The 13102-nt window shown below is 43.6% G+C and overlaps 1 protein-coding gene and 2 long non-coding RNA genes across 4 annotated transcripts in view; 1 reads left to right on the top strand and 2 right to left on the bottom strand.

Moving 5' to 3' along the window:
- Positions 1 to 454: 454 nt before the first annotated feature.
- On the bottom strand, positions 455 to 2464 carry LOC115350028. The gene is made up of 3 exons (XR_003926306.1): positions 2348 to 2464; positions 1333 to 1481; positions 455 to 800 (listed from the first exon to the last, which is right to left on the bottom strand). It is a non-coding gene; the product is annotated as an uncharacterized LOC115350028 (long non-coding RNA).
- Positions 2465 to 3572: 1108 nt separating this feature from the next.
- Positions 3573 to 13102, top strand: part of KCNG3 (potassium voltage-gated channel modifier subfamily G member 3) — a 10390-nt gene continuing 860 nt past the window's right edge. The window contains exon 1 of one of the 2 annotated variants that reach the window (XM_030035054.2): positions 3573 to 4308. In XM_030035054.2, coding sequence (XP_029890914.1) covers positions 3686 to 4308 — 623 coding nt within the window. In that variant the 5' untranslated portion in view covers positions 3573 to 3685. Of the gene's footprint in view, positions 4342 to 13102 lie in introns of both variants that reach the window. The other variant, XM_030035053.2, reaches the window with a different exon arrangement.
- Positions 10340 to 13102, bottom strand: part of LOC121233771 — a 21663-nt gene continuing 18900 nt past the window's right edge. The window contains exon 3 of the long non-coding RNA XR_005933871.1: positions 10340 to 13046. This is a non-coding gene — a long non-coding RNA (uncharacterized LOC121233771). The remainder of the gene's footprint in view (positions 13047 to 13102) is intronic.

Raw genomic sequence — 13102 nt, 5'->3', positions numbered from 1 at the left:
GAAAAATGTCTGCCATCAAAATATAGCACATACAAAATGCAAGTACAGAATCTCTTTTCTAAAAGCAAACATAGAGCTGCACTCAAAACACAAAGCAATGATCTCAGCGCAGGGCCAGAAAGATTTGGAAACTGTAGAAAATATTTCAAGTTCATTAAATATCCCTAGGATGCAATAGCATAGTGCAAGCCATGAAAACAAATGTTGACAGAAAGAAAGCTATTTTTACATAATGACTATTAATTGTGAAGTTCCCCCTGGGCAGCAAAGGATAATAACTATAACACCAGGAAAAGAGCAATTGCCTTGATTCAACAGCCCAGCACGTATCTCCAGATCATAAAAACCCAGCCCAAACCAAAACCAACCCAACCCCCCCAACCACCTGAACTCATCTACTTGAAAGAGGTCTTTATTATATTTTAGATTATTAGCCAGCTCAGTGCTTCTAGAGATTCACTTTATGTCTCATACTTTACCATTTAACATATAGCTTGAATACTCTTTACTAATTTCTATGTAGACCTATTTAAATGGATTTATTGGCTCACTTGTTTTTTACTAATTAGGTACCATCTTTCCAATCAGGACAGCTGGAACTTTCAAGCACACTTTTTTCCCCACAATAGCCTTTAGAAAGATCTTTTTCTTAAGATGTTACTAAGTGTTTTGCTTACGGTCACACAAAGTCTTAAGTGTTTTGTCTCTTTCATGCTCTCCATCCTATTTTTTCAAATGTCTTAAGACTTCCAGTCACGAAATTCAACACCAACAAAAAATGTCACACTCGCTGAAGTTTCCTGGAAAATAAGACAGATATACAACGACAACCACTGAACTGACACTTGTGAATTTTGAGTAGTTCCCATGAAACAATGTGAGTTACCCTGAATTTACTATAAACCACCTATTTCACAACTGCAACAGGGAGACCAATCTCAAAATGCCAAAAATCAGACCATATACTGGAAAGTTACAAATCCTGTCTAAAATCTGAGGTTTCCTTCCCAGTAAATTGCTGCTCCTGGTGTAGAAAGGTGTTGTTTACAGCTATTGACACCAGCTTGCTAGAACAAATCTCCTCAATTGAAAGTCAGTAATTATAACTAAAATAACTAAACTTGAACATGCCAAACTACAGAGGAAAACGTTGCTGTTGTCAGGTTAGCTTTGCTTACATTGAATGTCTGACAGTGTTATTCTGAAGGAGGAGATCATTGTATTCTATACTTAAAATAAACTGAAAACCAGAAATAGAAATAGGCATCAAATCAACCTACAATGCTTCATCAAGTGATGCACTTTAAAGTCTTGGTCAGCCCAGCACTTTACCTGTTCTGCCATGCAGCTTCACAACACAGCACATAAAGCTTTGTTCATCTTGAAATGACGTACACTCCAACCCATATTTCTGTACAGTTAGTAAATACATGTCTTCAGGCCATGTTACTTGTACTCTCCTCTCTTCCTCTGCAAGCTCCCTATAAGGAATGAAGGTGGTTAAAATGTATGGGGCAGGAAGCATGACAAATTGCAAAGCCAGAAGCACCTGGATAACTCATCATCACTATCAGACTTCTAGTCAGATTTTGCTATTTAATTTTTTTAACAGATATTCTAGTAATTGTTCCTGAAAGAATGAAATACAGAAGCATACACATCAAAGAAAGGTGAAGAAGTTTAAAATAGTGTTTGTTGCTTATAAAATTATCAGGCAGACAAGATACATTAACTGAACACAGCTGCTGGAAGGAAAAACCTTCCCAGCTGTGTGAAAACAGACACCGGCATAACTCAACAGAGATCAAAAATGACCTTACTGTGCAACAACACGCTGGCGTGTATACTTTACTGTATTTTGTAATTGGAGTTTGAGTGGGTTTCTCGTCAGCTCGGTAAATGAACAGAGAAAAATGACTAACCGTGACCTCTAGTGGAGATACTGTATAACAGCCATAGCAGAGCTTGCGGAATTCTCTTAGTGGTAACGGGGACATTTATTCGTATCTCTCTCGAAGTATTTTTTAGAAGATGACAAACAGGGTTAAAAATAGTAGCGCTTAATCGCATTCTCCTTTAAACCAACAATTTTTAGGACACAATTGGATGACTATCCATTTGTTTTGATACATCTAAACGTGCCTTGCAAATCTCAGCTGAGAAAGTAACATGGCAGCAACAAGAACAACAACAAAAAAACCCAAACCCAACCCATAAAGACAAGTACTTATATCTAGAGCGACAAAGAACGGGGGTGGTAAAACACTGGTTTAACCTGGATGTCTTTTCACAGACACAGCGCTTGAGCGACAAATCTTTGGCATTGGTTCTGAAAGGATATACTCACCCGCCCTTTCTCCTGACAACTGGAGGCACATTCGCAACTGGAAGCGCCTCACTGAAAGGGAGGGCTGTATCTTGGCTGATTTTACCCCACGATGCTCCAGATGTCAACAAGCCTAGAAAATACCTCAGCCTGGAGAACTGTCATATTCGGGTAAAAAAAAAAAAAAAAAAAAGAATTAAAAAAATCAGTAGCGGAAATGAAGAACTCCCTGTACAAAATGCAACTAAATGAGAACAAAGCTTTAGAGAGCAGACAGGGTCGTACCAGCTGATGAGCGTTTTAATGTTGTAGATAGGCGTAGGCCACGAGAACGTAGGAAACTGCAGGAGTACAGACCTGAGACTGAGGTGGGCAGAAGCAGGGAAGAAGGCTCTACCTAAGGCGCCTGACTCTTCCTGCTGTCCATACACTATGTGGGGAGGAAAAAGCGAAGTGTCTCCTTGTCCAGAAGTGCACGGGGGAGGGGGCCTCTGAAAAGAAACCCGCGTTTTGCAGGAACGCCTGGCCGCTGCAGCCAGCCGCTGCCCCACGCCACCCAGCCGCGCCCGGGGCCGGGGGCCGCGGCAAACGAACGAGACGGGAGCGACAGGCGCTGGCAGCCGGCTGCCTTCAACACAGAGCGAGCAGCGTCCTGCTCAAACGCTTCACCTCCAGCTTTTTTTTTTTTTTTTTGGGGGGGGGGCGCCCCCAAAGTGTTCCTTGGCTTTGGTGGACAACTTCGTCCAAGTGCCGCTTCGCGGGGCGGGGAGCGGGGCTGGCGAGGACGGGCTGTCCCCCGCTGCAGCCGAAGCCCTCGGCCCGGAGGGGTCCCCGAGGGGCTGGGGCCGGGGCCGGGCCCGGGGGGGAGCCCCGCGGCAGCGCCCCGCGCTGCGCTGCGCTCCTCCATGTGCGCGGGCGGGGGAGGAGGCGTGTCCCCACCCCGCCGCCGCGCCGCCTCCCGCTCGCCTGCCAGCCGGCCCCGGCGGAGCGGCGGCCGCGGAGCTCCCCGGCCCCGCCATGCCCGCGGCCGCGCCCCGGCCCCGGCCGGGCCCCGCGGAGGCGCCCTCCCGCCGGCGCTGAGGCCGCGGCCGCACCTGCGAGCGGCACCGCCGGGGGGGGCGCGCAGTCCTCCGCCGCGCCCCGTCTCCCGCGCGGCCGCTGGGGCTCCCGCGGCGGCGCCTCTCCCGCCTTCCCTTCCTCCCTCCCCCGCTCCGTCCCTCCCCGCCCGCCCCGTCGCCAAGCGGGAGCCGCCAGCGGTGCGAGCAGAGCCGGAGCCGGGGCAGCCTCCGCCGGCCGCGCTGCCCCCCGCCTCGCCGCCCTGCCCTGCCCGCCCTTCCCCTTCTCCGCGCCGCCCAAGCCATGAACTTTGGCCGCGGCCCCTCGGTGGTGTTGAACGTCGGGGGCACCCGGTACTCCTTCTCCCGGGAGGTGCTGAAGGATTTCCCGCTGCGGCGGGTGAGCCGCCTGCACGGCTGCCTCTCGGAGCAGGACGTGCTGGAGGTGTGCGACGACTACGACCGGGAGCGGAACGAGTACTTCTTCGACCGGCACTCGGAGGCCTTCGGCTTCATCATGCTCTACGTGCGGCACGGCCACCTGCGCTTCGTGCCGCACATGTGCGAGCTCTCCTTCTACAACGAGATGATCTACTGGGGGCTGGAGGGCTCCCACCTCGACTACTGCTGCCAGCGCCGCCTCGACGACCGCATGTCCGAGACGTGCACCTACTACGCGGCGGAGGAGCCGCCGGGGGAGCCGGCCGGCGGCCCCGAGGGCAAGGGCCGGCGGCCGGCGGGAGCCGAGGGCGGGAAGTGGCTGGAGAGGATGAGGAGGACTTTCGAGGAGCCCACGTCTTCCGTGGCCGCCCAGGTCCTGGCCACCGTCTCCATCCTCTTCGTCATCGTGTCCATGGTGGTGCTGTGCGCCAGCACCCTGCCCGAGTGGCGGGTGCCGGAGAACCGCAGCGTGGAGGAGCAGAGCAGGTACACGGCAGAGTCAGTGAGGGAGCCCTCAGGGTAGGAGGATCCTTTATTTTCCCGCTGTCCGGTCCCCGTGTGTCCCGTCCAGTGTGTCCTGCCCCTCGTCCTGACGGTCCACAGCGGTAGCCGCCGCCGGCGGAGATCGCCCGCGCGCCTTAAAACCCCGGCCCTGAACTGGGGAGCCGGGAGGGGGGGGATGTGGGGGTGTCTCGGGCGAGCGGGCGCTGCTCTGCCGCTCCGGCTCCCGCCGGGCTCTGCCCCGCGCCCGGTGGCTCCGAGCGGAGGGGACGGCCGCGGGAGCGGGGCCCGGCGGCGGGCAGGGCAGCGGCCCCGGGGGCGCAGGCGGCAGCCGTGCTACGGGCAGCCCGGGGCCGGCCCGCAGACTGGGGTCTCGGGCAGGCGGACGGCAGAGCAGGTGCCATCGGAACACGGCTCCTCTCCTCCGTAAGGGTCCCTCCGTCTGCGCAGGATCTTGGAGCTCTTATTTCCCCCGTTTTAGAAGCCACGGGGCTCCTTAGCCACACAGACAAGTTCAGACACTGGGAAGATCATATTAGGCCTTACAATTGTGGAAAAGAAGGGAAGGAAGATCCTGTGGGAAAAGCACAATCCCATATGTACTCCACCTGTATTCATACAGGTCCTTCTGCCGGAGCAGATCCCCTGCCTGTTACGGTTCTCTCTCATAAAATCTTGTGTGTGGGAAAAGCCTTACCCCCGTTCCTCTTTCCATCTCAGATTCTCTATGTGGGGAGCAGAGATGATCAGGCTGCGCAGTAAGCTCTTGCAAAGGCATCGTATAAGCGCCCCACTGTATGAATGTAACAGATGTTTACATTTCCTCTAGATAAAACGCGTGTAAGCACACTAAACGTTGCAAAACAGTTGCAGAAACCAGGGCATGGGCTATAAGGCTCAATCCCGAGCCTTACTAGTAAGAACAAACCCTTTTTCATCTTCTTGGTGACCTCGGCTTAGGGTTACATTGATGCAACTCTGCTGACTTCAGGATCATTGCGCTCGCTTGCTCTCTCTTCTGCTCCCTAGAGAACAGAATCAAGACCACCCTGGTAGGATTTCTCCCGTAAATAAGACTGACATATAAAGAAAGAAGTAAATGTTTCTTGTATTTGCTACCTTCTCCCATCTTTTAAAACAGACAGGATATTCAACAAAAAGTTTTCAGCTTTTTGCTGCTAAAGGGGTCCTGCAGTGAAATTGCAGCCTTGCCATTATGAAATCATCATCTTTTACCATAGAGTTAATTGGAATGTGATGTATTATATCTTAGTAGCCAAATTAATTCCCTGGAAAGTATTTTCATAATTTCCATTAGCCTAATGGAAAACTGCACCTGTATTTCTCACTGTACCTGAGCCAAAGAATTAATTGTATGAACAAAAAGAAAGCAGATACAGATTGAGAAGCTGTTGATTCCTGCTTAGATTCAGATATGTCAAAAGTTGCTCTTACAGGTTCTCCCAGTTAAAAAGCCTTACTTAGGCTTTGCAAGGTTATTTCAAAGGGTGGATGCTCTGCGTGATCTTACTGCAAGGCAGCAAATTGCTTAGATACCCCCAATAGACACAGGAAAATAGATGCAACACCACCATAGCATTAAGGACATCGGTCATATCTTTGTTCACATCTTCATGGTGTGGGAGTCAACAACAATTTTTCTCTTACTGAAAGAGTTCAACTTGCAGAGGAGCAAGGCATACGACGTGTAGTTTTTCTTTCATAGTACCTTTGTTTTCAAGAACATGTGTGTATTATGTACACGCATAGTTTTACTCTTCTGAACAATTGCATTTTGTATACCAAGTGTTTGAAGGATAAGGTCCTAAATACTTGTACGCTACAGTAGCCAAGCTCTTCACAGGGCAGTGAAGGCTACTTTTAAAACCAGAAGGACCACTATCAATGGTAGGGTGAGTTTCTTCAGTACTCCTTGTAGTACTCTGTGAAATTGCAACAAAAAGAGAGAGCTAACTGTAAAAGTTGCGGCTGAACAGTTTCTAACCATATTCTTGCAAAAGTCTGTCACATATAAACACTGATACAGGCTGGTTCATTTCACGTGTGACTTAACCTGTGTGCTCTCACTGCACAGGAACTGATAGCAATTTAATGGCAAACACATGGAAAATGGATAGAAATGTGTTCCTTTCTGTCCACAGCTGGTCACCTGCTGAGGTGACCTTGTTCTCTCACAGGAGCCACTCCTTTCTTTATTGCGTATGCTGCATCATGACTAAAAAGGCTGTTATGCCTGGAAAAAAAGGTGTGAGCTACAGTTGCTTTTAAGTGAGTGATCCAGTTTGGTTACAACTACTTATACATGCCATAGGATTTGACCTAACATGCCCAGTTGTCATCTGACTTCATTTCCCTTTATTTGTTTATAGCTTCTTTTGTTTGTAGTTATTTAATTTAAAATTAGTTAGGTTTTCAAAACCTAAGTAGCTAGGTGGCTTATTTGAAAATCTGCCCACAGAAATCACACAGGAGTGTCTGGGATTGCATACTCTGGCAATACTGTCCATCTTAGGTGAGAAGGCTTTTAAAAATCTGGCCACTAGTTTCTGATACATTTAAAAGTTTGAAGCCAAATTCTGTCTTTTGTTTATTAACCAAGGTTCCTCACTGAAATAAATAAATTTTATCTAACATGATAATACAATAATTTATATTTTTTTTTGTCAAGAGAAATTGTGACATTAATGCTGTATGCGAGTTTTGACTCACAAGGCACTGTAATTACTACTATGAAGACTTTACATTATTCTAAAAACATACTTTGAAAAGTTTTAGAAATGAAAATTGAATAGGCTTATCCAGAAGTCCTTAGGCTGTAGATTTTGGATGTAACTGACTATTCAGATCAGCATAAGCCACTGCTTAGAAGAGGTGAGAACTACCTCATGAAATTCAGCAACTTCTTTGATACTTTTAGTCTCTCACATGCTTACTGATAAACTCCCCTGTCCTTCCCTTGATGTTATGTTACAGTTCAGAAAGGTGCCACATGGATTATTTCTGTAACTGAACTGTGGTAACCGTCCCCAGAACCGCTTTGGCAGCTGTAGTAAGAAAAGCTCTAGCAGCGTGTCTCCAGCTTGCCTGGACATCATCTTTAGAAGTGAGGGGGTCACCAACCCTGTAATTTACAAAATCAGCCTCTTTAATGAGGTTTGCAGTGGGGGGTTGCTGCAGCTGCCAGCTAATACCAGCTGTGTTTATTTTTCTTGTATGAACACCTCTTCACCAGAAGAGGAGTTGAGTCCACCAAACTTTTCTCAGAAACCATTACGTTGTTATGACTTATCATGGTGACCACACTCTCAAGGGTGAACAGCCTATAGCTATTTCTGATCCTGTGGAGTAATACCCTTTAGAGGGCAACAGAGAACTCCATGAGTAAGCCTTTTTAAGGAGAGAGGGATGGGGAATCTGACCTCTGAATTTCACAGATCTTACAGACACTGACAGTATAATTCCCTGATTTGCAGGGGGATTGCCTTCGCCAGGTCCGTTCTCAGGCTGAGGGATGAGTTACTAAACTTCTTGGATTTTAAGATTTTTGCTCTCTTCCCTGCCTTGGCACGTTTCATTTATCAGAGCTAAAGATTTGCATCAGATTTGCACAGTTTAGGAGCAGACAGCAGGGACACCTGTCTCCCCTTCTGTTGCTTCTGGCAATTTCAAGTCATCTTTGCTTGCCTCTGAACTGTGCCAACAGATGCATACTGCGAGCCTCTGATCACGGACCTGTCCACTCACTGATCGTAAGGATAATCTTTTGGGGAGAGCTTCTCAAGCCTGTAATAGGAAGTCATTTGAAGCTGCTTGACTTACTGCCAGGACAGTTCTATCTACCTGCCTTTAAACTATTTTTCTAATGCTAAATATGAGTAGCTTGTTAGCACAAGGGAGAGACTGTTGCCCCTTTTCCGCTTATTAACCGTGATTAAATTTGTACTGAAAGAATCACTTGGTTATCAAGCCTATATGATTGCTGTGTTCTTAAGCAAAAGCAAATAAACACAGTAACTTCTCCAAACAGCATCTCTCAACAGATGCCAGTGGGCTTTTTTTCATCTCTGCAAAACATCAGCTTAAAAAGTTGCATTTGAATTTTAAAAACACAAAAATCACTATTCCTTTATGGTGGTGGAATTTCAGAACACCCGAATGCTCATGTCCAACATCTGTTCAAAAAAAGTAAGAACTTCTTTCCTGGGTGAGATCTAACCTGAACACCACATTTTTGCTAAGTTAAAGCAGTAGGTTGAAGGTAAAGAATGGAACTATAGACCTAAGTTAAAAACACAGACGTGGATTCTTCTAATGAATTCACGAGCTTTTTGAAAACTAGAGGTAACAGAAGGATCAGACATGTATCATTGCCTGGCCACAGGAGAACCTTACCAAACTCGCCAGGGCTAGGTGCTGCTCATGTTGCAAGCATATGGAAAAGATGCTGAGGACCCCCAGGGCTCGATATGTTCATATCCAGGTATCCCCTGAGAGCTGGGTCATTACAGCCTCCCACATAAAGCACCGGATTTCAATGCATCAAGACATATTATTGCTACCAAAGCAGGGACAGAATGGAAAAAAGCCAGCAAGGTTTTTAAAGCAGGGAAACTAGCTGTTCTGTGGCCCTTACTGTACAGTTTGTAGTGAGACAGAAACCCTGCTGATTTCAAAAGGATTAAAAAAAAGACATTTGCTGAAATGACTAGGAATCTTCCTGAGCAGGAATTTGATACTTCTGGCTACTGCTTGGAGGTTTTTCAGGTTTAATGTGCTTTACATGGAAATAGGCTTTAGCAACAATTTAACAAATCAGTGCTGACAGACTTTAATCTTTAATCCTGTTATATACTGCCTTTAATCATATTGTCTGTTTTCCTCATGTGTCCCGTTGATGTGTATGTTTTATTTACAAGCTTAATAGATAATAGTGCCACTAATGAATATTTTGGCTAGATTTCAACCAACTCACCAGGGGATATTGAAAGTATACAAATTGGCATGCTGGGGCAAAGAATAATGCTAAGTTGAGGTATTCTAAGACATTCACAGTATGATTTTTTTAGTAATAACAAACTAGTCTTGTTAGTGATTGAAAAAATAATTTCTGAAGTGGTTTAACTCACTGTACATAAAATAGCTTATTCTGAAAGGAAGTTACCAGATGGAACAGAAAATTGAACAGTGATGGGATTACAGTAGAAATGAGGCTTACAAAGGCTTGATTTTCCATTTATGGACAAAAGACTCATTAGAGCAATCTTGAAAGACTGTTAAGTACCAAGTGGCTTAAAATTTTAGGAGAAAAACCCTCTTCCATGTGCTTAGGTCTGGGACAATGAACAGTAAATTTGAGCAGAAATAACCTGTAACTGAATAAAAATTAGGACTCAGTATTTGCTCTGATTATTTATAAATTTTGTGGGGAATCTTCAAGCAAACACTTAATGAGTTTGCATTTAATTTCCCCTCTCCTTTTTGAATAACAGCTATTTTAAAACTGAACTGATGGGGGGAAAAAAACAACCAAAAACTGTGATGGAAGTTTGTAAAATAGGTACTACATTTTACCAAATCAAGCTCATTATATAATTATATAGTTATAGATTTTAATACAGCATTATTCCAAGAATAGGCAATAAAAGGCAGCCTGTCCTGTGAATATGCAGCAAATACTTTAAGAATTGATTACAGAAGATACAGTAACTTCAGCCTTCTGAGTGCATGCATTTTATTTGGCTTTAACCTTCATACTCAGTTGTAAGTTCTCTTGAGGACTAACTGTTAAATAATGCTTTCCTTATTAGATGTTATTTATCCATTAACAAGGTTAGCTATAAAGATAAGACTACAAGGAGAGGGAGACTTGATCTGAAAGTGGAAACATAGTATGTAGCACTCCAGATCTCCCAACAGGCCAGAGGTTTCTAGTTCTTCTCACCAAAGTATGCACTTTTACGTGATTCACCAGGACTGCCGAAATCCATCTGCCCAGGCAAAGAGAAGTGACAAGACAGGAAAAATGAAAAATGTTTCACTGGTGGCTAAGAAGTAAGGAGAGGAAAGAAAAAAAATAAGGGACACCCTTCTTCATTATCTTCTCCCTAGCCAGGATGCGTATAATTGATGAGAAAGAAGGAGAGATGTAGAATAGAGAAATGGAAGTGCAGTAAATAATGGAGTGGCAGTAATGCATCCCCCACTGTCTTTACCTTGCTTTGTCATTTTTGCATCAGTGATGTTCCTTAGCTCTCTTAAAGTCCGTTCTACAATAAAAGACTTCTTCAGTCCTACCTACTGAAAAGATTTACAGTGTCTCTTGTGCTAGGAACTGCCAGAGTAAAACAATGGACTGATAACATTTCATGGATTTTTACTTGTACAACTATTCCCCAAAGTTATACCGGACCACTAAATCAATGTTGATTCATATAGAAGACTTCTACTGAATCACAACAATCAGGGCCTAACTTCCTTAAAGCTCAATTCAGAGATAACCTGCCTAATTTGTGACAAAATGGAGGAATCACATTTTCAACATTATCAGGGCATCAGGAGGAAATACCGAGTGAAAAAGCTTTAAATTTTAGTATAATTACAAATTGCTTTTTCATTCAAATGCTCCATGTCACAGGGTATAGGCAGCACTACCAGAGAAATCTCATAAAATGTAATGAAAGAGAGTCTGTTGGAATTGTTGAATATTCCTGGCTGCAACTTTCTATCCACATATAATTATTCTTTTAATTATTACAAGAAATCTCAACTAGCCAACGTGTAAGTACATTCAGACTTTATCGGTGTGTCCATTACCATGATCTTGCTGTTTCACTGATTTTACTAGGGAAAATTTCAGGTATTTCCTCATCGTGTAAAAAGGATTTAAGAGAACCTACCCATTAACATTTTTTCTTGATTTTTTTCAACATAAAGGAATGATAACCCACCTTATACAAGAACTTTCATATATTCTGTACATGACACTTGTTTAGAAGACATTATGATCTGAGCATTTTTTAAAAGAAATTAAATCTGCATCTGAGGTAGTTATCACTGTCATTATTAAAAAACACTAGTACTTTCAAAAGCTTAATTTTTAAGAGAACACATCATTCTTAAGAGCAAGCTATTTTTGAAATTCACAGGTCTTTCCATCAAAAGGTGCTAACATGAACAAGTGTTTTATAAGCCCTTTATGAAGAAAGGCCACTTGCTTACAGAACTTTCATTTTTATTCATGAAACAGGAAAAACAAGGTCTGATTTTATGTCAATAATCATTTCTTTAAGTAATTAATTTATGTTCATTTAAATTTGCTGTGGCCGGAATTACAGTGTACCTTACAACTTTAGACCAACTGACTGTTGCTGTTTCCTCCATTTTTTAGCATAAAACTAAAGTGAATGAATGAATAAGGTGAAATTAATAAAAAAATAAATAAAACTTTAGTGTATGAAAGTTAGTTTATAGAGTCTATTAGTATAATTATAGAAGTTACAGAAGAATATTTTCTTTCTAACAGGCCATTGTCTTAATAATAACAATAGATTTCAGAACTGGTAAAAAATTATGCAGATATGTTAGGGAAGCAAAATTTTAGGTTTGAAATGACAGTCAGATTATTACTTGCAAATCATTACGTTTCTACAGACACTACCTTGTTAGGATCCCTGCAGGAGCAAAAAAGCTCTGGTTGTATGTGGTATTTTCAAATCCCCAATCTTGCATCAGTTTGGCTTCAGACCTGTTGATATGAGAATGCATTGGTCATTGGCTTTTTCTTTGCTCAAACTGTTGGTGAAAAAGATAAACAAAGGAAAGAGGGAAAGATTAGCTCCCATTCCCTCCTGTATTAAACAAGTGAGCGCAGTCTGAATTCTTAAGAAAAGGGTTATTTTCAGATGTGAGATTTGAGATTACATGCACAACAGTTATTAAATAATCTTAGAGCAACATTTTCGTCTTCTGTTTCTACCTTCCACTGGTTTCAAGTTGAGATATTCTCAAGTCTCATTCACTGCACTGGGACTTGAAAATGTTTAAGAAGATACTGAAGTCACCTTCCAGGATTTCTTTTCTTAAGGCCATTATTTGTATTTGGCAAGAAGATGATCTTGCCTATTGCTTTGGTTTCCTTGACATTTTTGCTGCAACACGATTTAGGTGGAGTTACATTTAAAACAAAAGAAAAAATTCAGTAACACAGAGCATAGTGGTAAATAGGAAGACACAAGCTTATTACTTGGTGTACCCAATGATGAAAAATAAAATACCATCTGTATTTACTGGCAGTACCTATAAAGTTCTGAATATATTTATAGGTAAGCCCCTGTTTGGGATGCAAGTCAGACTGGTTTAGGCTGGTTCCTGAAGAGCCAAGTTGCATGAATTATCCAACGCGAAAGCTGATTTTGCTTACCCCATCTTCACTTCCTTTTTAGTCTAGCAGTCTGGTTCTATACATTGTTGTTCATAACCAGCCAGTTCACTGATCTGCAGTCCTTAGCATTCCCAAGTGGATCACGCCTGACAGATTTAAAACAAACAAAAAAAAGAACAAAATCCCCCAAAACTCAACCAGCAAAACCAAAACAAACAAAAAAAGGTGTTCTAGATAACGTTACACATTGGCATCGGTGGCGTTTCCTGTAGGGTTCCAGTTTTTGTAGGCGTACTTGCCCAGTATTAGAATCAGTAGCAATCTGTAATTCAGAGAAAATGATCCGTGAGTGAGTTTTTAGCAATGATCAGTTTAAAC

This window comes from Aquila chrysaetos, chromosome 13, assembly GCF_900496995.4.
Source record: "Aquila chrysaetos chrysaetos chromosome 13, bAquChr1.4, whole genome shotgun sequence".
In the NCBI taxonomy this organism is placed as follows: domain Eukaryota; kingdom Metazoa; phylum Chordata; class Aves; order Accipitriformes; family Accipitridae; genus Aquila; species Aquila chrysaetos.
This window is presented reverse-complemented; position numbering and strand designations above follow the sequence as displayed.